The 24011-nt window shown below is 41.9% G+C and overlaps 4 protein-coding genes across 7 annotated transcripts; 2 read left to right on the top strand and 2 right to left on the bottom strand.

Moving 5' to 3' along the window:
* Nucleotides 1–542: 542 nt before the first annotated feature.
* On the bottom strand, nt 543–8298 carry LOC103971741 (protein TORNADO 2). Of its 4 annotated transcripts, XM_018820191.2 has the most exons (10): nt 8085–8292; nt 6635–6739; nt 6409–6486; nt 6085–6232; nt 5911–5981; nt 4000–4096; nt 3716–3921; nt 2996–3381; nt 2360–2513; nt 2144–2279 (listed from the first exon to the last, which is right to left on the bottom strand). In XM_018820191.2, the coding sequence occupies exons 1-8, from the start codon at nt 8250–8252 to the stop codon at nt 3133–3135; spliced, it is 1122 nt and encodes a 373-aa protein (XP_018675736.2). In that variant the 5' UTR covers nt 8253–8292; the 3' UTR covers nt 2144–2279; nt 2360–2513; nt 2996–3132. The 4 variants fall into 4 exon arrangements, with proteins under 4 accessions (XP_065029483.1, XP_018675736.2, XP_009384123.2 ...); XM_009385848.3 differs by having other exon boundaries at nt 2144–2513; XM_065173412.1 differs by lacking the exons at nt 2144–2279; nt 2360–2513; nt 2996–3381; nt 4000–4096 and having other exon boundaries at nt 3756–3921; nt 8085–8298.
* Nucleotides 8299–9513: 1215 nt separating this feature from the next.
* On the bottom strand, nt 9514–11944 carry LOC135652535 (NAC domain-containing protein 71-like). Its single transcript, XM_065173531.1, has 5 exons — nt 11561–11944; nt 10712–10989; nt 10330–10626; nt 9951–10221; nt 9514–9864 (listed from the first exon to the last, which is right to left on the bottom strand). Exons 1-5 carry the CDS (start codon nt 11715–11717, stop codon nt 9755–9757), a joined length of 1113 nt encoding a protein of 370 aa, XP_065029603.1. The 5' UTR covers nt 11718–11944; the 3' UTR covers nt 9514–9754.
* Nucleotides 11945–16289: 4345 nt separating this feature from the next.
* LOC135653010 (GATA transcription factor 4-like) lies at nt 16290–17415 on the top strand. The gene is made up of 2 exons (XM_065174419.1): nt 16290–16523; nt 17293–17415. Exons 1-2 carry the CDS (start codon nt 16290–16292, stop codon nt 17413–17415), a joined length of 357 nt encoding a protein of 118 aa, XP_065030491.1.
* Nucleotides 17416–21324: 3909 nt separating this feature from the next.
* Nucleotides 21325–23894, top strand: LOC103971739 (protein NRT1/ PTR FAMILY 7.3-like). Its single transcript, XM_009385846.3, has 5 exons — nt 21325–21423; nt 21535–21640; nt 21828–22045; nt 22144–22709; nt 22812–23894. Exons 1-5 carry the CDS (start codon nt 21385–21387, stop codon nt 23665–23667), a joined length of 1785 nt encoding a protein of 594 aa, XP_009384121.2. The 5' UTR covers nt 21325–21384; the 3' UTR covers nt 23668–23894.
* The last annotated feature ends 117 nt before the right edge of the window (nt 23895–24011 follow it).

Raw genomic sequence — 24011 nt, 5'->3', positions numbered from 1 at the left:
ATTCTTGCCATTTATGATGAGAAAGATAATTGTAAGCTATTAGGAAAATTTATCATTGATATTTGTATCAGCACCACGACATAGCCTTGATCTATATATGAGAAGTCATCTAGAGTGATGCAGCGTCTTTCTAACCTTATTCCTGCACAAAGACTAAGGTGGGAGGTCCTCTCGAGCCAATTCCTCTAATGTTCAAGTCGGTAATATATTAACCTCCAAAAGAAGAAAAACATATCGTGCAAATCTCATGGAGGGGGCAATTTGTAACTAGTTCAAATTGCCCCTTGATCTTCTTGGAATACGTTGATGACTAACTTGAATTATCCGCAAGAGAGCTAATTCATAATCGATCCAAACTACCTTTTGATCTTCTTGGGAGGTATCTCAATAACTAGATAGCTCGAAAATTGACTTGAGCCACTTTTTGGACCTTGTCCCTTATGGATAAGAGGACATCAGTTCGAATATAATACTTACGTAGCGAATGATGATTAGTTGATCTTATATTTCCTATCATCAAATAAAAAAACTCACCTTTAATATAAAAAAAGTAGACTTCTTTTAACTATTCTCCTCTACACTTATGAGCTACTAACTTAGCGTCAAAAGGATAAAATAAAAAAACCTTTCCTAACCTTGGTCTTTGTACATATGGCACCCAAGGTGCTCAAAGTTCCTACCTACAAGACACCTCGAATAATTCTATGTAATCAGATTTTTTAATAATATTATTGGACTAACTAAAATATCAATAATATTTTTTTCTAATAATACTTTTTGATCCAATAGCCAAAGGAAAAGCTAAATCTTAGACATGAGATTACAAAAGCATTATATTAGTTGTGCTACGAGCAATGATCAAAGGACGAGAAATTGCCTTCCAGCAACTCCAGGAATATCCACCGACCACCTCACCACCTCGCTGTAATAGCACCACGGCGCAAAACCTGTCGCGGACCTAAAAGCCTTGGCTGTTCAGTTGTGACCTTGCTTGTATCGCCGGAAGAGCTGATCCGTCTTGGCGTTCCGGAAAGCGCAGAAACCCATGACGTAGACGAAGATGAGGGCCACAAGGGTCACCACCAGCACCACGTCCGCTGTCCTCCACTCTCGTCTAAGGTTGGCCAGCAAGCCGGCTTTGCAGGACGTGCACGAGTAGCAAAGCACCATCTGGTCGTTGCTCCACAGCGTGCAATCCACGTCCGATGTGGTGCTGATGGGGCTGATCCAGTACGTCGGATTCACGAACGTGTACCCGCATGCCGTCGGTGGCTTGCAGCATCCTGACTGCAGCAGCGATGAACATTGAAGGCGACATGGATCGATAGATGAGGCAGTGGAAGTAGAAGATGCACCGATGTGACACACTCACCTGCAAGGGACTCATCCTTGCACCGAAGAAATCCTCAGCCAATCTGTACGTCTGATTCAACTCCGCGCACACAGTTGTGGAGCTCAGACATTTCTTGATGCGGTTCCACTTGTATGATCCCTCCACCCTCCGCCGGAGCCACCCCGAGTAGTCCTCCAGGCGGTACTCCAGGTAGGCTCGGTTTGGAGCCGGGTGGCCGGAGCCATTGACGGTGACCGCGTAGATGAAGATGACGAGGCTCGCCAGCAGGAGTATGACGACGAGCATGGCCACGAGGTAGAAGAGCAGAAGCCTCGGCATGCGCCAAAAGGCACCGACGAAGCCCGCAAGAGCCACGAGGAGGATGACGATGCCGACGACGATGACTGGCCATTGGAGGAGCTGCACGCAGGAGTTATCGGTCTGCATGGCGAGCCAGATGCCGATGCCGATGACAGGTACAGAGAGAAGCACGGCCAGAAAGTTGATGCCGGCTATGATGGTGTCATCGAGAGCCATTGTGGCTGTCGGCTAGGCTCGGTGTGCTGCTGCTGCTGGTTCTTTAGCGATGGAGGAGATGGAAGGATAGCGTGCGGGCGCTTCTTTTCTTTGTTCTCAGCTGAACTGTTTCATTCCTCCCCTGGCGTGGGTGACAACGAAGTAAAGAGAGAACCTTTGCCTTTGATGATGAGGCGTATATATTCCTGACTTGTCCTCGCATATATTCTTCTGTGTGATATTTCCAAAGGCATATATAATTGACGAAATACCAAAAGGTAATGCTCGAGTCTATTAACATATGATACTTAAACCCCTATCTAATTAATGATAAAAGTCAGATACTACAGCAGTTACCATTGGCGTTCATAGTTTGGATCGGCTACACGTGTTGGGAACCATCGTCATTATGTTTCAGATCCATACAATCCTTGAGACGACGAAAATTTTTAGCTCAGAAAGAAACAATGACAAGAAAGACTAGCTGGAAAGGGACGACTCTTTGCTCACCGGATTCTATTCTTGAGATTCCACGATCAATTTAAATCTCTATCTTTGATATCCCATGCGGTATTGGTGCCGTACAAGTGAGATGGAAGGAGCACAAGACAGCTCTCCGGATATGCTATCGAATCACCATAACTGTGCTGTGTGAACAAGAGACCTGGCAGAAAAAAGTACATCAAAGTTAAGGTTTCCTATGGTTGATAATGAAATCTAAAGGAATAGCAGAGAATGAAAGAAGCAGCTTCGAGGGAGACCTCTCGGCCACCATCGAGCAAGATGGCATTTTCTAACTTTGCTTCTTTGCTAGTGATGGTAGATAGGCTGAGCTCGTCATTGCGGAGGTCGAATTTAGAAGGAGAGAGAAAGAAAGACTGGAGGAGGAAGGGAATAGTAGTCCAGTATAGATATGCTATAAGCTCTAATGTTACATGCAATGAAGGACAATGTAGAAACTTGGTGGAAGGAAAACATCGGATGGTCCATGAGAGTGCCGGAGACAAACAGAGCTATTTTCTTCTTCTATAACATTATAAAACAGTACATATTATTCTATTCTATTCAATTAAACAATTGGTATAAAGATAAAGATCAAGTGATAGGACAATTAAAGCAATTACTGAAAGGTAAAGGATGACTCACATTTTAGTTTGGCTGATTTCAGTGGAGGACAAGCCCTCACAAACAAGCTGGTGTCTCACACCCCAAGCCAGTTATCTTGCAATCTGACGCGACGCGATACCTCTCATGAAAGTAAGATTTTATCAAATGTTAAGTTGTCAAACTTCACTCGAAACAAGATCCAAAGTATAACGGCCAAGCCTTCCAGTTCGATAAAGGTTCAACAACTTTACAGCAACTGCTTTATATCTGTCCTCACTTGACTCCGAAGAAACTTTAAGAGCCTCTTGCAGCGCTATAAACTGAGATTCAATAATTTTCGCCATGTTATTTTCCTCTTCCAAGTGTCCCTCAAATGAAGAAATAGTCTTGAATAGGGTTTGACGAACATCTTTGACAATAAAGTCCTGCACAGAATTTCAACCATCATATCTACATGTCGGAATAACATTACGATAAAGATTGATACTAGTTAACTGAAATATATAAACTAGTTAACTGACATTTAATTGACCCACATAAACTAGTTAACTGATTAATTATTCTGCATCAAACATACTCTTTGAGATTTAAAAAACCCTCTCATTATTAAATCGTTCCATCCACTTTCAGCAGTAAGTAAAATATATTCTCAATTATAAGAAGTAACATGAGATACTGTTGAGGAGTTTGGTGAACCAGAATCTATGCTTCTGTAATCATTCTAGACATCATATATGAATAAAATTTTCAACTGCTAACCTGTGTATGATCTGAAGGATATTGCCTCGGTTTCCTCTGAACGGTTTCACGGCCCACCACATGTTTCTCCAAGCTAACCGAGGATAATGTGTCATCTAGAGTATCTTTTAGCTTCTCCCATCGTTTGTATTCCTCTGACAAGTTGAGAATAGCTAGAAAATATCGAGCAAGATCATACTCACCTATTAAGAAGTCCTCCATAGCTCCTGCAGTAGAGAAGGAAAAGGAATGCTTCAGCTGAGCAAAAAATAGAGAGCGACACAAAAGTTTAGGCAGCTCCAGACCTGTCAAGGCTAGTTTGGCACCCATATCATTGTGAGCAATTTTAAGTCGAAGAATACCAGGTGAATCCAATACATATAAGTTGGGATGACTCGCAATCTGACAAGTACCATGCTTCAGAATGTGGAAAATGCAAATAAAAAAAGGTATGAGGTCTATAAAAGAAGAGTAGACTAGGGTGTACATTACTTGTTATCCTCATTTCAGTTGTAACCTACCAATTATGAATTCACTATCGCTAAGAACTGCTGAGCCATATAGAAATAAGTTTGTTTCATATTTTAGGGCATAGTATAGCTTCAATCTGAAGCCTATGCAGGAACAGTTAAGCAATCTCTAATACATGAACATGTTTGCTGGTAGACTACATGGTACTTTTCATGAAACTATCACATATTATGCTGTAAGTTACTTCAAAATTACATGGCCAAAGAGAGAACAAAATAGGAATGGTCCAAACTGACAGAATGATAAAGAGATTAAAAAAATTTGCAACTTGAATGAAGATGATTCTTATTTACAGGTAAAAAGATGTGCAAACCACGTAAAGTATAAACCACTCAGTTCCAAATCAAAAGACCAATTACATTTACAAAATATTCATATTGTATAACACTAATACATGAAATAGACATGTGTCTCTGTCAACCAAAATGTTTCGTATGAACCTTCTCTGTCAAATGAATATTTTGACTCCTCCCTTTCCTTTGAAAACTTGTACTACTTATCTCCTCTTTGCTACTCTTAACCTGGACTAATCTTTCTTCCTCTTACATGAATCCTAATGGAATATTGCCTTATGTTATAGTATACAAAAAAGTCCATTAGTTTCTTTTCCCAAAGCCAATTAGTCACCTGGAGTGCAGGGCTAAGGCTACCTTCATTTAACCGTCACCAACCACAGTATATAGGAAGCAATGTAAACAAGAACCAACTGCCCTTATTCCTGATGATGCCACAGCTTTATCAGTAAACACAATCAGTCAGGAAAGTACCTAAATTGGATCAGTGGGATCAGAGTTTCAAAGAACTTCTAGTTACTAACCAACCACCAAAACAGTTCAATATGATCACGAAACTCAGTTTAAATTAGCGCTTATGCCCTGACAATAAAACCATTGGCAGGTGTTCTATTTTAGTAAGTTCCACAAAAACATTATTGCTCAAATACACATGAATTAAGATTATGGAATGCTAAACCAATGTGTCCTGGGCCTCTTGCCAATATGTGCAGATCAGTGACCTACATGATGTTCACAACCATGAATGCCTAACCAATGAGTACCCGGCATAGTGCATAGTAAAGCTAGTCAATGACAAATTGTGTTATAGATTATGCAGGGGGGATAATATTTTGTATATACAGATAATTTAGGATATATATATATATATATATATATGTATGTATGTATATATACATATGTACATACATACATACATACATATATATATATACATATATATACATATATATATATATATATACATACATACATATATATATATATATATATATATATATATATACATACACGTATATATCTGTGTGTGTGTGTGTGTGGCTCTCAATCTGGAATTCTTCTTCACTTTGCCTTCCTCACTGCTCTTCTTTGTCATGTCCGATGCTTGTGTCTGCTCCACGTCTCTCTTCTCATCCAGCAGGAGCTCTCTAGTCTAATCTGGCACCACATAAACAGGTATGTGGGACTTTCTTTTCCCTCTCTCTCAATAGGTTCAAGTTTTTTATTCCTAGAACAACAATGTCAACAAGGTGGCACACCCTGCCATGCTAATATTCGACATCATATCAGCTGCTTGCCAGCATGGATAAGATAAAAGACAAAGAACTCCTTCGTTATAAACAAGATAGGTGGCAACATACAAGACATAGTGTACCAATGGAAGCCACATACCTTATAGCTGCTAATATCTTTAGTTTCCCCAGGATGTGGGTTGACTACTGCATGCTTCAATTTTCCCTTCTCTTCAAATCATTGTTGCATAATGAGATACTCATTAAAATTTAATCAAGAAACTTAATTGGACTCTTGATCATTTCCTTAATGAATAAAAGGTCCAAGGTGTACCTGCTGCACCAATCCTTCCAATTTGATGCATACTATTGGCTATGGCTGATTTGCCAACATTTGGAATCCCAGTCAGCAGTATAGTTGCAGTGTAATTACTCTCGCCAAACTTTAGTTCTTTTACCCTAGCTCGTAGAATTCTTAGTAGCTGACCAAGAAAAACATATCAATCAGTTCTCTCGAACACAGTTTTTCCTATCCTAGACTCATGAGACAAAAGGATTCCTACATTGAGTGCAGAGTAATATTATATATTTTATACATCATTGACCATACTCTTTACACAATGTAATCATTAAATGGATGCAGAAAACATCATATTACCTCCTTGATACTATCCTTATTGTGGGCATTGAGTCCGTAAGTAATATAGTTCTGGTTCTTGAAGTGTTTCAACCATCTCTGCAAACAAGATGATCATATGTCAGGGAAAAAGTCTTCTAGGTAAAGTCATCATGATCTGATGGAGAATTGTTGCAACAATCAATAACAAACCCCACTTCTTATATCATAAATAAGACAGTGTTAGTAGCTAAAGTAAAGGACCTACCTCTGTTAGGAAGTTATCAGCCAAGTCCACCTTGTTCAGCACAATGACTTGTTTATGGGAGCAACATGCCTTTCTCAGGCACTTGAAAGCAGATGTTGATGGTATCTACAGAAGGTCAAGCAAATACGTTAAACTACAGTTCCATGAACCACTCAAATTTGAAGTGCATATTTCCTTTCATTGACAATTTTGTGTGTCAATAACATCTTCCATTTCATTGTTTTCATATTTTATATTAAAAAAATCTTCATGAATCATAAATGATATTGCACCTCTTCTCCGCATTATCTCCTTAATGCACCACCAATCTTCTTATTCTCAATACTAAATTTAACAAATTCTAGGGATTGTATCAATACATCCAAAGAGCAATAGAAAACTGCTAGCCACATTCATCGTTTTTGAAAAGACATGAAAATAGCAGGAAAAACACAGTTTATCCCCTTCAGCATCCAATGTTAAACACTAGTTCCCGTTTCTAACTTCATCTAGAATCCCTTTATTTCTGCAGCATTTTCCTGTCCAAATCTGATCTCTGCATGGGTCTTGTGTTAAAATAACTGAATTTTAGATTGAAACTTGCAATCCCAACCGGCATGTACTAATAGATTTTTTAAAAGGTACTCAATGACAAGCAGCACGCATCAGCAGTTTGACCAAAAGTTGGTTGGTGACAACTAAACGGAGATTGTTCAAACCATCAAGAAGAGTGAGTTACAATTTCTAGTGCTATTTGGGTCCTGGAGATTGTCCAAACCATCAAAATAACTGGAGATTGTCCAAACCATCAATGAGGGGTTTCCAGTCAACAGCAGCCATGTGAGTGCTGGATTATATGTCGTGCCCTTGCTTTAAGCCAACTTCCACCTCAAAAAAATAATAACCATTTGCCACCGAAGGGAAGCAGAGAGTTCAGTATTGAGAATTGGTATTTATTGATGGCGGCACCCACAGTGGTCAAGAATCTGATCTAGGGACCCATAGCGAGAGAAAATTGGTTGTAGTATTCATGTCCTAGAAGTGTTTGGCAAAGAAACAAAGGAGAGTGCAATCATGAGTTTCTCCTTGTACAATGAACTCTCGACGCTAGGGTTCCCTTTCCAATGTCGAATTTAATCCTAACAATTTCTTTGTACAACAAACTCCTCATCTCAAAACCCTAACTGTATACGAACCTTTTATAGCTTCAGCATTTTGGTGCAAGATCTAACCTCACGGCAACGAGTGCTTAGTCTTCGGCTAAACGATATGATCCTTCACCTGAAAGCTTGGAGAACAAGGACAACAAAGGAATTCAATGACCGGCGGAAAGGATCGATCAGAAATTTCATCGAACATTTACCGGGCGGCAACTAAGTACAGATCACACAACCAATCTCTAGTACTGCACAACAACAAAGACAAAGGAGCTTTGTCTGGGCAGAAGAGAGAAGGGAAGAAAGGAGCAAACCCTGGCGTCGCGGACCTCGACGACGAGGTCGACGAGGGGGATCCGCTCAAGGATTGCGCGCTCCGCCGCGGCCATGTGACGGCCGTACCATCCGCCAGGCCCCTTCTTTGAGGCCAGCTCGCGGACGACGGCGCCCAACCGACTCGAGAACGATGCAAGCGTCGCCATGCCACGGAAAAGACGACACACACACCCCTTTGATTTTTATAATTTTGCTTAAAAGAATAGATATAAAAAAATAAAATTAGAGAAAAGAGAGATGGAGGCAAAGGAGAATATATTAAGTGAATCTCGTTTATATATTATCATAATATATATGATAACTTACAATGACGGTTCTTATACCATGAATCCATTTCAGATAAATTTATATGGGTTTGCAGGTCTAATTGAACACGGAATTGGTATGATTTGGGAAGACTAATTTGAGATAATAAAATTGAGCTGCAGCTTGCAATGTATTGGACTGCTTAAACTTCTATATCAGTGTCCAAGGAGAACACTTGTGCTTAATTACGAACTCCTTAATCCGCTTCATGCCTTTTTTTTGTCAAATTCTTTTATATTATGTAGTCGGCAACAAAAAATCAAAGGCGATTTTAGATAGTCACGATATTATGATTTGTTTTTGTTATTGTGATTGTTTGTTAATCTTGTTCTTACAATTTGATAAGGGTCAAAAAGTTTTTGCCAATTAGATAACAAGAGGAGTTTATTTATGTAGCTCTCAAACAATATATACTTGATTGCTTCATTAAATAAATTAGTATTTTTTATAAAATTATTCCTATGGCAATGTTGGAATTTTATTTTTTTAAATATTTTTGGTATAAATTTGTTGAAGAACGATGAACATATTTGTTTGATACGATGACTAATCATTGATCAAAATACTTAAACTAAAGTTGATATATTAATTAGCCCAGGCTTAGATCATGACATTTAACGTTAGAGCCAAAATAATATTTGTGTCTGGTAAGTGAGATTAAGTAGAAAGAATTACTTATTGATAGAACCAAAGGACTCGTCACGATGTGGAGTCACCTCCACCTCATATACATTATACAAGGGTTTGATTTAGACTATACTAAGTGTTAACGAGGACATTAAGCTCTTGAATAGAAAAAAATTATAATATCTCGATTAATCTTAACATCTTAAATGGGTAAGACTAAGATTGACTTATAAAGATATGATGAGTGTATTATTATTAATTTTAGTCTAAGTATTTTGATCAATAGTTTGAATCAAATAAAATTGATAGATCAATTAACCCATCAGAACTCTGAGTGACCACTATGCTATGCCTCACATGTATTTTGCTAAGATTTAATTTTGACTATATTAGATTTCAGGCCAAGCTATTAAACCCCTAACTTATCAAAAATGTCTCACTTCCAAGCACAACAGAAGGGGCTTCATATGAAAGAGAGAACAAGTATCATTACATGGTCGATTTATTTTGCTTCTTAGAACAGAAGTGGTGAGATAGGAAGCCTTTTTAGTTACATTTCTTGACGAAGGGAGATGTGTATACCTCCGGACACAGACAATAGAGAGGGGTGTCTTTGATGTCTTTCTTTATTCTAAACATATCGAGAAAGGATGCACAAATTACCCTTATATAATCAACTGTCACCTGCAGTATCCACAATCTAATGTGAACTTCCTTAAATCACTACCACCAAGTTGTCTTCATGCAACCACAAGCTTTCATCCTCTCCCTCACCTGCTTGTCTACAGACTGATGCAGGCGCTGTCGTGTTCCAAGTCTCAGTGCCTGAAATCAAAGGCAAAATGGATTTAGTAAACAGGTTATTCGATTGATATAACTTATGCATTCATTAATCAGAAAGGTAGTATTACCACTATGTGATGCACTTGGATCTCTTGGTGCATCCAATTCAAGGCTCTGATATGTGATGTCTCTTGCATTGCCGTAAAGTCCCATGCAATATGCAGGGCTTGGAAAAGCAAGCAAACTTCCACTCCCAGGAAATCCACCCACTACCCCAAACTCTTCCTCGATGAGGTCGACACTGAAGGGAGAGAGATTACTTGGTGGGGATGCTTCTCTTTCAGCGGTATTTCCAATGGTAATCATCGAGCTAGAGATGCCTCGGTCCACCAAAGAAGTCTGAAATTGTAGCTAAAGATTCTTAATGACAAACTTTTGATGCTAATGTCATATAATTTTGTTGACTTTCGATTATAAAGAACACCACTTGTTTACGCATGTTGATACCTTTGAAGCATCGGAGACTACTTGTGATTCCCAGAAGCCTCTCATCTCAGAGTCGATCTCTCTATCAGCATCTGGAGAAGCTATAGGAGTCGAATCTGTGCTTCTGTGAGACACTTTTGTGACGCGTGATGAATTCTCTTCCAAACTATTGAGGACCTTTCCAGAATATCCTTTAGGGTCAAACTTAAATGCATCAGAAGAAGAGGGACATCTTTTAGCTTTGGATTCTCCATGCAGATCACCAGTTTTCATCCCATGAACATTTCTTTTGATCACTCGGCACAACGCAAAACCTCCCTAAGAACATGAAGATGAACAAGTAAAGCATCTATAGAAAAGAATAAAGTTTGTAAACTCAAAGACATGTTGTTGTTGTACCTACCACAAAATTAGAAGATCCTTCATGTAGATTTTCGCAAAGGCGATACTCATGCATCACCCAATCCATCCTTTCACCTCCGGGGGCCCTTCCACGGTAGAACACAAGTGTTTTTCTCAAGGCAAACACAGAAGGCTCACAGGCAATCTTTCGGTCTTTACCAGTGGCTTTCCAATAACCAGATGCTGTAGCTCTATTTGTGCGTAAACCATTTGGGTATTTACGGTCTCGTGGGCAGAAGAAGAACCACTCCATATCTCTCTTCGGAAGAAATGACTTGTCTGCATTTACTAACATTTAAATGTCTGAGATGTTTCTCCTTCTTGAAATTTCAGGATATTTCGCAACATATACATTAGTATGATACATCAACATTGAGATTGCTCTAGGCTTAGAGGGGTAGATGTTACACAAAGACAATTCCTAGACTACTAAGCACTAGCCAGCAAACAAAACAATAATAACAAAAAAATCGTAAATCTCAACCATTTACGATCAACTAGCAATCAAACATCACACAAAATTTAATGGGGCTTCTGGTTATCAATGCATATAAATACAGGCACATAACCAAATATCTCAAACAAAGAGACACATGCATGAAGAGCCATGGAACTGAGGTAGAGATCAACTCAATATCTTTTTCTTTACCTCATTGTTCAAAGGATAACCAAAATTCTTATATTCTTCTTTCGAAGGATTAGTGGTGAGATTATACTTTAGAAGATTGACCAAGAATTGCCTAGAAATTGTTATCTGTATGTCAAGTATAGTGTACTACAACTAAATTTCCTCCTAATCTAATAGGGAAATAGCATTGCATTTTAGCAAACACAATACGTGCAGCATTACCAGGTAAGTCCCACGGGTCGTACTTGTACAACTGGACCACCGGAATGAGATCCAGCTCAGTACCCAGCCCGTCCACTTTCCTCTTCAGGTAGTATCCCACCAGCTCGTCGTCCGTCGGACGGAAACGGAACCCTGGCAGCAGTGACGAAGTAGTCATCTTCCTCCGGAATTCCGAAACAAGATTGCAACTCTTTGCTCGCGATAAAGATCCGGGAGATCCAAAACAAGATTCTTTCCTCCAAAGCAGCAAGTCCAGAGAATGCAGCCCTTCGAGAATTCAGATTGCTTTCTGACGACACCCAGACTTCCCGATCATAAGCCCGGTGCCCACAGAAAGGACCAACCGTCTCGAGGTCTCCGACTCCGGGAGGAGCAAGGCGTTGAGGGTCGGAAACGGAGGTGGAGATTAGAGGTCGGGTAAAGTGGCAGACACAGGGAAGGGAGAGAGGTGGGGAATTTATAGAGGGAAGCGTAGGGAAGGGGACACAACGACTACAGGCCAGGCTTGTATGCATGAAGCGAAAGCGATTCAACACGGACAAGTGGCGCTCGAATGCGACACTGCCACTGCCGTCATTCGTTCACACTCAGAAGCAGTAGCTGCCAATAAATGAAGGCCACATCACCGGGTTGAGAGGAAGCCCTCGGTTTCCTCCCGCCATCAACCACATCAAGAGAACGACGAACGAGATCGAACATGGCAGCTCGGAAAAAGGTGCACGACCATCACATGCATGTCATTATCGATCTCGGTACTACGATTCTCCCGAACAGTTCAAGATAACGATCTCACGTCTCGATAGATCCAAGCCCCCTACTTCCATAGTCCACGTGTCCCTCGACACGACCACAGAACTGTACCGAGATACGATTCGATGACATATGTATTAAGGATTCAATATATATTTAAAATATTTTTTTTATTTAATATTTTTTTTAGAATATAAATTATTTAGATATTATATTAAAAATGTTCAAATGTTGTACATTAGTATCTTAGTATTTATACGATGCTAATATAATTTTTTAAATTTCGAAAGTATCCTATGATTGATTTAGTAGGAAACTAATATAAAGATTTTTTTTATATATTTATATAATTATATTTTTATTTATTTATTATATATTTGACTCATACAAAAATTTAACAAGATTATATTTATTTATTTATTTTTATTTAATTTTATTAATTTAAATACAAATATATATTCATTTTTGAATAAATATTAAAAATATCATGTGGCAAATTTATTATAAAATATTCAATAAACCTTTGAAATATAATTTTCTCAAACAAGACTTACATCAGTACATATTTAAAATATAATTTTTATCTATTACTTGTCAAACACTCAAAGGATTTACACACTCAAAAGCATCTGCTGGGAGTTATATTTTGACATCACCCGAGTTATCAAAGTTCTTCCTAATTTTGCACGATGATTCCTTTGGAAATTACGTCCATCTCCAAATAAGATAAAAGAAAGGATCTCCCGACATGAATTAAATCAAGAGGCCTCTGAGATAAGGATCTCGGAGAAACGCTCCTCTTATCTACAAACATCGAGAGGGAACGAGCAGAGAATAAAGAATATGGAACGTTGATGCTGGTCACTTATCTGGTTATCTGGTTAATGCAAATCCACGAGGAAAGCGTTGGCAACGAGGTCCACAATTGAAGAGGAGTGCTCTCGATCAAGCTTCGCTTGTTGTATCAAGCCAAGACTTCCTCACTGAGTGGTTAGGTGATGAGTGCAGCTCATGGTGATCATGACATAGCGTCGACTTCCATTCTCGCACATTTTTTGAATGTCGAGATCCAACAAGATGAGGCTGCGTTCAAATAATCCACTGATGAGCAGACTCTTCGTGAGAAAACAAAACTGAGTTCAATCTAAATTGGTAATCATGTTAACTTTGACTACGAATTGGGTTGCTGTTCGCGTGAGAAAAGAAAGGTAGGATTAGTGGCAGAGTTCGATGTTGATTGTTTTCATGTTAACTTTGACTACGAATTGGGTTGGCGTTCGAATATGAAAACCGATATGTTTTAGAAGGGGCAATCTTCTTTGAATTTTACTGTTGAAAATATTTACGTGTGTGTGATAAAAAAAGAATCATGAGAGGATAGTCACATATCACTGATGATAAAAAAAAGTTGAGTTATATATATTAAATTTGATCTATGATATAGAAGCTTATGCTCTCAGATTGGATTAATGTCTAACCTAATATATGTGTATCCTGACCAATCGTTCAGTCATTGTCGAGGCCAGATAGGAATGCAGAATGGCTGTTTTTTCTTTGTTCTTGTCATTCAAAATGAACTTGGAAAGATGTGGTCACATCAGAAACTCAATATGACATTTCCTAGCAGGAGACGAGCCAATCAGATGCTAAAAATTTGATAGATGTGGTCACATCAGAAACTTACTACGGCATTTACTATCAGCAGATGAATCGATCAGATGCTAAAACCTGAATGAGTCAGCAGGAAGCTGTCAAAGGAAAAGGAGCGTGCAAGCATGATGAGCTCCTTTGTCGCTGTGCTGGAGAGGACAGAACACTTGGTGAAGCTGCTGCCCTGGATTGGTTGTCTCATACAAAAATGGACGTGGAATGCCGTGATTACATGACCACTGTTTCGACGTCGTCGTCTTCCTACAGCGACTAACTACACAACCATGGGACGCATCACCCCTCGTGTAACACGAAGAGAAACGCACAGCAAGGAGCAGATAACGAAAGGATAACATGAGAAATGACCGTGATGCAGAAGCCACTTAGTCTCTTACTACCACGGGGACAAGCCATTTGCTCGTCAACAATGACAGAGCGATGCAAATTCGCGGTCCATGTACGACGAACAATAAGCACCGGAGCCGGGAGATTCGTGCCTGTCGCTCTTGGTAGTATCGGACGTGGGAATGTTAAGCTTATGGTCGAGGGGGACAAGACAGTTTGGAGGAATAGAAAGCCAATGTAGAAGAATGGAGACGAAGAGAGAGAGAAGAGGAGAGGAGAGCAATGTGTTCACGCTTTCGGCGGGTTTTGTCTGTGGTCAGATGGAACGCCAACGTTGCTCATTCGTCGTCGATGCCCCTTATATTAACTTAAGCTGCGAATACAACCTCATCTTCGCTCATCAGAGCACCAAAAAGAGTGCAACGTTGGCTAAAATTCTTAGCCTGAGAAGAAGACCCGACCCGATCGTCCACGCACGATCCGACCTGAAGGCCTTTGGTGATCGAGAAGACGACTCCACCCACACTCCGATGAATGGCCTCGAGTGGTGCACACGCGCCTGCGCTATTCCTTTCCTCACGCGAATGATGTCGGAGTAGTGACACTCCGATAACGCTTTGTTGATGAGACCCCAAAACAGCGAAGCACCAACCACATATCGATGTAACCTGCACTGCTTGACAAGATTTTTGGACCATAGTTTCAGAAGCGCTCGTTCTGGTTTCATCCAATTTGGAATCGCATGACAATCACATCTTGGTCATGTCATTCCTTGCTAATCAACCTTGATTCTAGTTTGGTTTGAAATCGTAAACTGTTGATCCGATTTAGTTTAGCATGCAGTTCAACTTCAGCCGCAAACGAAACAGTTCATTGGGTCACATCTTTCAATTTCGATGACTCAAGAACACAGATAAATGTCAAAAGAGGCATACGAGATAAACAATGTATGCATCTCAATCCTATTTATAAATTGAAAAAAAATAACCAATCTCATGAATCATATGGCTCATTGAAGGATAATAAACCCCTTTTATATGTCAAGATTCTGGTGGTGATAAGCCCAATATGGCCAAATCTATTTTGTAGTATTAGTCTTTTTTGAAGTCAAAACAAACAAACGATCGACAACGATAATTACGGCGAAACAATTTTTTCTTATGGTTTTGATAGGACTAAATGGTCAAATCGATTTTGTCTTATTAGTTTTTTTTTGGGGTGGGGGGGTAAAAATAGACACTCCATAATTATGGCGAAATGAATTATTTTGATGGGACTCTTCAGACCGTCCATTTGCATACTACCTACCAAAAACATTCATTTCATTCAAAAAATTATTTTAGATCACTCTGACGTGGGATTATTCTAATTATTTAGATACCTTAATTTTAACATATTTAAGTCTAAGTTAATAATAATAATTGATCGGATCTTCTAATTCGATCAAAGTCATCGTCGGATCTATTTCATACGTATCAGGCCCAAATATATCCATGCATGATGGCCCATTTACGTGATCCACAGCACAGCCTTCCGCATGCAGAGTACGTAAAGACTACAAATAATCTGATACCACGTTGCGAGACGTAACTGGGAACGTTGACCTTCCAACCTAATTCTCCATCATCTCCGTACGTTTGACTCCACCCGATTCAGGACGGGATATTTACGTATGATAGTGGGAGTTCAGCTGGTGTTGTTTTGCAGATCAATGCTTGTTTGTACTCGAGTCATTCAATGGCTCAGAAGCGTTACAGTCTGAGTGAGGTGGGCATTAGGAAGGTAAGTTCCCACGAGATTAAGCACACCTCACCGTTCATTCATGCACGAAGGACAACTCAGTTGCTAGGTCGATCAGATGAAAGGTGGAGGCCATCGGTGCCACCTCGTTTCCTCCGTATCCATCGACTCTCTTCTCCCTATATAGGCGTACGCCATCGAAGTTGCAAGTGTGAGTGGGGGGGTGGGTGTATAGAAGGTTGCGATGGCATACGACCTGGTGGGTTTCTCTTCCACCCCCACCTCGTCGTCGTCCTCCTCCCCAAAGCCTTTGGTGGAGAGGGACTTCCTGAGTCGTGTGGAGGAGCGGAACTATGGCATGTCCGGTTTGGACGTCAGTCTCTCCCTCAGTCCTCCTCTCATGGTCATCGGCAAGAGGTGCTCGGCTTGTGGAGAGACCAAAACTCCACTGTGGCGAAATGGCCCCGACGGGCCTAAGGTGATTTATATAGTTTCTGCACCAACTCATCATCTCATTTATCTCAACACAAAATGGATTTTATTAGAGGCTTTAATGGCTATAATATCATTGGGGATCATGCATTACTGCTTGGGATTTTGATTATTATCAACCATTTATTTGGGCAGATATTAGCACGATGCTAAATTTGGTGATAGAAATAAGCCTTCGTTGCATGCAGTGCACAACAGCTACTCGATTAAAATACATGGAAAATCATCAACATTTATTGCTGTTACTATATGTTTTTCTTTCTTGTCTCTTTTCCTTTTGTTAGTACGTATATATGGTAGACCAGCAAATATAATCTGATCGTATATTTGGTGTTCGAATAAGTTCCAGCTTTTCAATTACTGAGGAATGATCCAATACTTGTGTTCAGAATATTTTCTGAGTAATCTTGTGTCTGATAATGTATACCTTATTTTCTCAGTAATTTTGTATCTGACTATACGAGTGTGATCCATAAAGATGATGCAATAGTTTCTTCTTCTTCTTCTATCGTACTTCTTTCGAGTCTCTTCTATTTTTGGGTAGGAAGGAGAATGATTGGGGTTGTAATGAAGTGCATGTATAAAATGATGCAATAACTTTCATAGTCTGAACGAGTAACAAAGTGCATGTCCACTTCACATATCTACGTTTCTGCTCGAAATCTTTATCCTTGTCCAGAAGTGCTGCAAAAGAAGCATCATTCAACCCTGCATGCATGCTGATCTCTTGGGTAACCTTTTGGAATGTGAACCAGAGCTTGTGCAATGCTTGCGGCATACGGTATCGGAAGGAAGCCAAGAAGATTAACACCAACCTGACTCTGGCTCCGCCAGATCATGTAGTGCAGTTGAGTGCTAAAGGCAACCGAGCAAGATGATGAAGAAGAAGCCAGCATGAGCTTCCCTAATGTTCCAAACTTTCCAGGTCATGATAAAGCAGGCATTGAAGCTGCAATAAATGGCCCTTTTTTTTGTGTGTGTCAGTGGCAGTAGAGTGGCAGCAGAGCAGAGTGTTTATCCATTGTCGTTGCAGTTCCTCGCTCTCCCTGGAGATGATCATTTGGTTGGTCGAAGTGGCTGCTGTAATCGAGAATGAGAAGCGATACGTCCATGAATCAAGCAGACTTGATTTCCTGATATTACTCCCTTTTGCCCTCCTCCTTAGTGCATGATTAATGGCAGATCGTAAATGCCAACATTAGTGATTGCATTAATGGCAGTGCGTCATGCATGAAACACTGTTATACATGCTAACATACAAACAACAACAAAATTCCTCTATATCTCTCACGAGCCACTTTGCGTTGACCGTACACTCGACTCACTCGGCACATACACGAACGAGTAAGAAGCTCCATCGGAAATCAACCTCGATCGAACTATTTGGGCCGGTCAGGTGAGCCAATTGGGGCGGCTCGGCCTCCATCTCCAAGCACAAGTCATGCATTGTGTTTTCTCTCGCAATATCCATCCCAAATGGTGAAGCCATTAAATCACATGTATACTTTTCAAGTGCAATAATGCCTTACAAATAAACTCCAATAACAATTTTATCCTTCCTTGAAAGGGGTGACATCCGACCGCTGCCTTGAAATGATGCCTTAGCACTCTGTGTTATTATTTGAGAAATGATTGCTGACGTGGTTTCTTTTGTGCGTGTTGAGCTGTAAATTTGACCGCCTCTCGATTGTGGTCGTGCATTCCCTCTTGCAGAGCTTTTGGATGGTGGAGGGTACTGTTCCAAGTGCTCAAGCAAAATTGGCTTACTCTCGGAAAACGTATCCTCATAAACCGAAATGATGAGACTCATGCAATAGTACAAAGATCAGATACTGCACAAAAGCTCCTTGATCAAGTCATCATTTAAGATGCGTCAGAAGCTGGAAAGAGAGCTCTTCTATTGTAGCTCTTATTTTATTTCTCTTATCTTAGAAAATGGTGGAGAAAGATTCTGCCTGTCCGACACTCCTACCAAAAGAGTGAAAATTCCATCGAATGCGATCAATTTGCATTGGCGACGGAAGATACAGTAACTTTCGCCTCCCAAGACAAACTTGGATTATCTCCAGCAGAGGAGCCAAAAGGAAGCAGGGATCGATGCCGTATCTCCATCATCGCACCTATCAGCATGACAACCGCACTGTCACTTCATGGACCATCAGTCAAATAACCCTACGATTAACGTCCTCTCGTGTGGACCATTCGTGCTGCAGGATCACGTTAGCTTCCTTTTCTCAGAACCTTTCCCCGTCCATCACCCGCTATCATGTGACACTTAGGAACTATCGACGACAATGAGATATCTCCATGTTGGTCAAAGTCCCATCATCAGGACTGTCCATCACCTCAGGTTTGTGGCCTCAAAAGTCATCGGTGGTAGTGGTGAGAGCATTTTGACAGCAACCAAAAATTGAGCATGAGTAGGCATTCGCAAAAGATCAGCTGCTGAGAATTAGGTCTATGTGTACAACCAGCACAAAACAATTGTTGAAACCAAGCCCTAAGATTTCTTTGATCAAGACTAAGATAAGTACGTAGCGCTTGCATGCAAAGGTCTCTTCTGCTAAATGACGCGATCAAAGGAGAGAGGAAATGTGGCTCACGGTGCCATCTTTCCATGGCAGGTCAGAGTCCTTTATACTGTGCGAGTTTCCACGGAGCAGGAGCAGCAACGGAGATGACAAAGGCCGAGAAATAATGAGATCCGGACGTTCACCTGGGACATGATCATTAGCTCATGGATGTGATCTCAAGTACGATGTGATCCACAATCCGCTCGACACACAGATCACATCACCCACCATATTTGAGCCAGAATCCAGCTGGAACACATCCTGCGTTCACAGGTACGCCTCGTTTCGCGCAGGCCACAGGGACTCGCCCTGTTCTGTACACCATTGCACTGGCTCAGATGAATGCAGCGACGCCTTGGTGGCATCTGACAGAATGATAAGGATGGCTCCCGGTGGAAGAGGAAGATGGTGGTGGTCCGAAGGGAGCTGAGGATTGATAAGCAGGTTGAAAGATTTTTGATAGTGTTCTCCACTTATGAGCTCGGAACAATGTAGCAGGCTTTCGGTAGGTTAGGAGAATGCACCAATGCGCGTCTTCGCCTTCCCTCCACCTTGCATGCTAATGACGGCCATGGGAGCATTTCTTACAGACCTAGTTTGATCATCCAAAACAGTCCCTTATCTCCATGAGAAAACCATGATAAGTTATCCGAAATGTACATCTCAGAATGGAGTTACAATGTCCTCACATAATGAATGGGACCTTTGTTTGTTGCAGGCAGACCATTTTGCTACGGGACTTAACCCCTAAGATCTCAGAACATGGCTGTAAGGTGCTTCTCTTATCCGTAAAGCTAGATATCAAGCATACGAAAGCACGACTAAGAGACAGAATGAATGCATGATATCAGGGCATGGACAATGACCTTGCTGCAATCAACCTCCATTTGTTGATTTGCTGGTCTTTTTCTACGCTTGATCAACCTAACCCCTGCATTTTTCTTGGTTTGCTCCACCATATATGACATCTCATTCGGTGGTCACCTCCCCCCCCTACTCTCACAGACGCAATAATCTATCAGTTCAACTCACCACTAAATCTCAATGCTGTATTGCTCGGTTGGGTCAACCTGAGCAAACTCTGGACTTATGATGATAAGTGTCGATTACACTAAGAATTGCCTCATTCCTAGGAAAAGATATTGACCATGATATTGAACGTTAGTTCTTGTTTCTTTCTACATAGATGATGCTGTCAGCTGGACTGCACTGCGACTAGATGCAGATGCAGACAGTAGGAGACAGCATCCTCATGAAACTGGTTTACTTAAAGGAGCAGCAGAAGCAATATTGGCCATCAGTCGAACACAGCCAATAGATGTTGGATCACAACCGATATCTTTCGAGTACTCGTGGCCTAATCATACACTCTTTCTTAACCTGTTGTTAGGCTGACAACATACACTCCAACACAAAATTCTTGATGAGCCAAAGGATACACTCCAACCTGTTGATTGGAGGAGCCTCATTTCGTCACAAGGAAACACAAAAAAGTCAGGTGCTTATTCAATAATTCGAAGAATAGAAGGGGATCAACAATTATTGAGGATGAGCAAGGAATTCTGGAACTGGCTTTTCTTGTAATCAGAACTGGAGCAACAATCCTGCTCTAAATATTCTGATGCAGGACAAAAGGAAGCAAAAATCTCGTGTGCAGGCCACCATGAATTATCAGTGCGTAAGAATAAAAGCTTGGGTTTCTATTAATATGCCAAGTTCCACTATTAATTCAGACACGAGTTTATTCTGTCAGGTTGTCTTCCCGATGTTCTGTGATCCCTTTTGATCTGCTTTCTGCACATAACTTAGCTCTTCTAATGAAGAATTCTCACACTACTCCGGCCTAACTAGATGGTTCGGCATTATAACTTGAGACGTCTGCTGGAACGACCTCTGCATTCCCGCATATAACCTGCAAAGCAGGCGCAGAATATTAGCTTTATCAGAAGGAAGTGGATTTCCGGAAGCTAAGGGAACATATTCTTCATTTGATTCTGACGCCAACATTTCTCAGCACTCTTGGGATTACTGCTTTTATTTCCTTGGTCATTGCACATATCCAACTCCCATACACATCACAAATAGGCTCTGCACCGAGGATTTCCCCCCTATTCTTTTGATGCCATGATTCTGGTGGCTCAATCACGACCGTCCGTTTTCCTTTTTATCGCCTATATAAACGCATAGCTGGTGTCGTCCTCTCTCCCTACAGCTGTTCTTTCACCATACTCTCCTGCTCCTGCTTCTACCTTCCGGTATCATTTTGGCCTCTCTATGGTGTATTTGCAGACCGACTCCAAGGTGTCTAAAATGGTTAGTACCTTCTTTCATGAGCATTAGCACACACCACTATCATCTCCATCTTTAAGAAGGCACATCGCTCATCGAATTATGACGATGATTGATCTGAAAATACTATCAAAGGAAGACGCACAGGACAAGGACATACTTGAGAGCTCGGTGGAGTTCACAGGGCAGCATGCAGCAGAAGGGAGGTCGGGCGGATGGCTGGCTGGAAATTTTCTGCTTGGTAATCCTTTCCTCACTTGTTAAAACCACAAAGTTACAACCAACATTCAAAAAAGCGATATCCGTCAGGTGTCTGCAAATTGTGTTCTTCCCCTGCAACTGTTACTACTCTGCTTCCTGTGCACTTGGATTTAAGTTTTCTCGCTTTGTTCGCCAAGGCTGATGCCACGGTATGTTCCGGAATGCAGTGAATCAGGGCCTGGCAACGCTAGCTTTCTTCGGGGTGAACGTCAACCTGGTGTTGTTCCTCACGAGAGTGCTACAGCAGAGCAACGCGGTTGCCGCCAACAACGTCAGCAAATGGACAGGAGCTCTCAACATCTTCTCTCTCGTTGGTGCATTCCTCAGTGACTCCTATTGGGGAGGATACAAGACTTGCGTCGTCTTCCAAGCCGTGTTCGTATTCGTAAGTGACTTCTGTAAGCCCTTTGACATGTCAGAGAAAGAGAGCACAGGGATAGGGGGGTGCTTGTCCTCGAAATCCTTCTCACTCTTCTGTTACAGGGGTTGACGGTGCTATCCCTGACTTCGCACCTGTTCCTGATCAAGCCCTCGGGTTGTGGTGATCAGTGGACTCCTTGTGGTTCGCACACCAATCTGGAAGTCAGGTTGTTTTACTTTGTCATCTACATGGTTGCCCTGGGGAACGGGGGCTACCAGCCCACCGTTGCTTCCTTTGGGGCGGACCAGTTCGATGAGGACGACCCCAAGGAAGCCCACTCCAAAGACACCTTCTTCCTCTACTTCTACCTTGCCCTCAACCTGGGCTCCCTCTTCTCCAACACCTGCTTGAGCTACTTCGAGGACCGTGGCATGTGGGCCTGGGGCTTCTGGGCCTCCACCGTGTCCGCTTTCGTGGCACTGCTCATGTTCGTGGGTGCGACGCCTACTTACCGCCACCGCAAGCCAGGTGGCAACACCCTCTCTAGATTCTGCCAGGTGGTCGTCGCTGCGTCGAGGAAATGGAGGGTCGGGATGCCGCCGGGGGCCGCCGACCTGTACGAGGAGGACGGGAAGGAGCTCCAAGTAGCTGGTGGACGCAAAAGGATCCTCCACACAGAGGGCTTGGGGTACGGAGGCACTGTCTCTGTCTTTCTTTTCGATCAGGAGGGAGAAAAGCCCAAAAGAACAGATGATAGACATCTCTGCCTTACTCCTGTTTGATTGCGCAGGTTCTTGGACCGAGCTGCGGTCGTCGACTCCGATGATTTTACCTTCCAAGCTCAGTCGACCCACCGTAAACTCTGGCGTCTCTGCACCATCACACAAGTAGAAGAAGTGAAGTGCGTGCTCAGGTTGCTCCCCATATGGCTTTGCACCATCCTCTATTCCGTGGTCTTCACTCAGATGGCCTCCCTCTTCGTCGTACAAGGCGCTGCAATGCGAAGGACGGTCGGAGGCGTCACCATTCCGCCTTCCATCATGTCGGCCTTCGACATCCTCAGCGTCGTCGCCTTCATCTTCTTCTACAAGAGGCTCCTCCAACCCCTCGTCTGCAGGGTCAGGAAGAACACGACGGGGCTCACGGAACTCCAGAGGATGGGGATCGGGCTGATCATAGCGGCCCTGGCCATGGTCTCAGCCGGTGTCGTGGAGCACTTCAGGCTGAAGCTGCGGTGCAGGGGTTGCACCGCCGCCAGCTCGCTGCACATCATGTGGCAGGTGCCTCAGTACGTGCTGGTAGGAGCCTCGGAGGTGTTCATGTACGTCAGTCAGCTGCAGTTCTTCAATGGGCAGACTCCGGATGGGCTCAAAAGCTTCGGGAGCGCGCTCTACATGACCTCCATCGCGTTCGGAAACTTCTTCAGTGACTTCATCGTCACCATCGTGATGAAGATCACAGGCAAGGGCGGTCGGCCAGGGTGGATTCCGGCGAACCTAAATGATGGCCACTTGGACAGGTTCTACTTCCTCTTAGCAGCTTTAAGCTGCGCAGACCTTGTGGCGTACGTGGTTTGTGCCATGTCCTACAAGTGCATCAAGATGGAAGGGAGATGTGAGAAGGCTACTAGTGGTTTCCACGTCTGATAAGCACCAGTGGATTTAATATATAAGAATAGCTAAAGTGAGCCGTTAGGGTAAGAGCATAAGGTTCGTGTTTTGCAGAGAGAATAATATTCCTCTCATATGAGTTTTTGTATCATGATAGATAAATATGAAATGATAAATAATCCCCAATCAAATATCATCATCTTTTTCACAGTAAAATAAAATATATACGGTGACCACTGAAAAGATGAAGCTTAGCATCGTTTTAAGTTGGTCCCTCGAAGCCACTGGTCATGAACGAGGGATGATTCCTCCGATTTCCGAAGCTTTAATCTATCATTGCATGTGCTTGTAATAAATACTTGTATTTCTTTTCATCCATA

This window comes from Musa acuminata, chromosome BXJ3-11, assembly GCF_036884655.1.
Source record: "Musa acuminata AAA Group cultivar baxijiao chromosome BXJ3-11, Cavendish_Baxijiao_AAA, whole genome shotgun sequence".
In the NCBI taxonomy this organism is placed as follows: Eukaryota; Viridiplantae; Streptophyta; class Magnoliopsida; order Zingiberales; family Musaceae; genus Musa; species Musa acuminata.
Note: the sequence above shows the minus strand (reverse complement) of the source record. Positions and strands in the feature narration are given on the sequence as shown.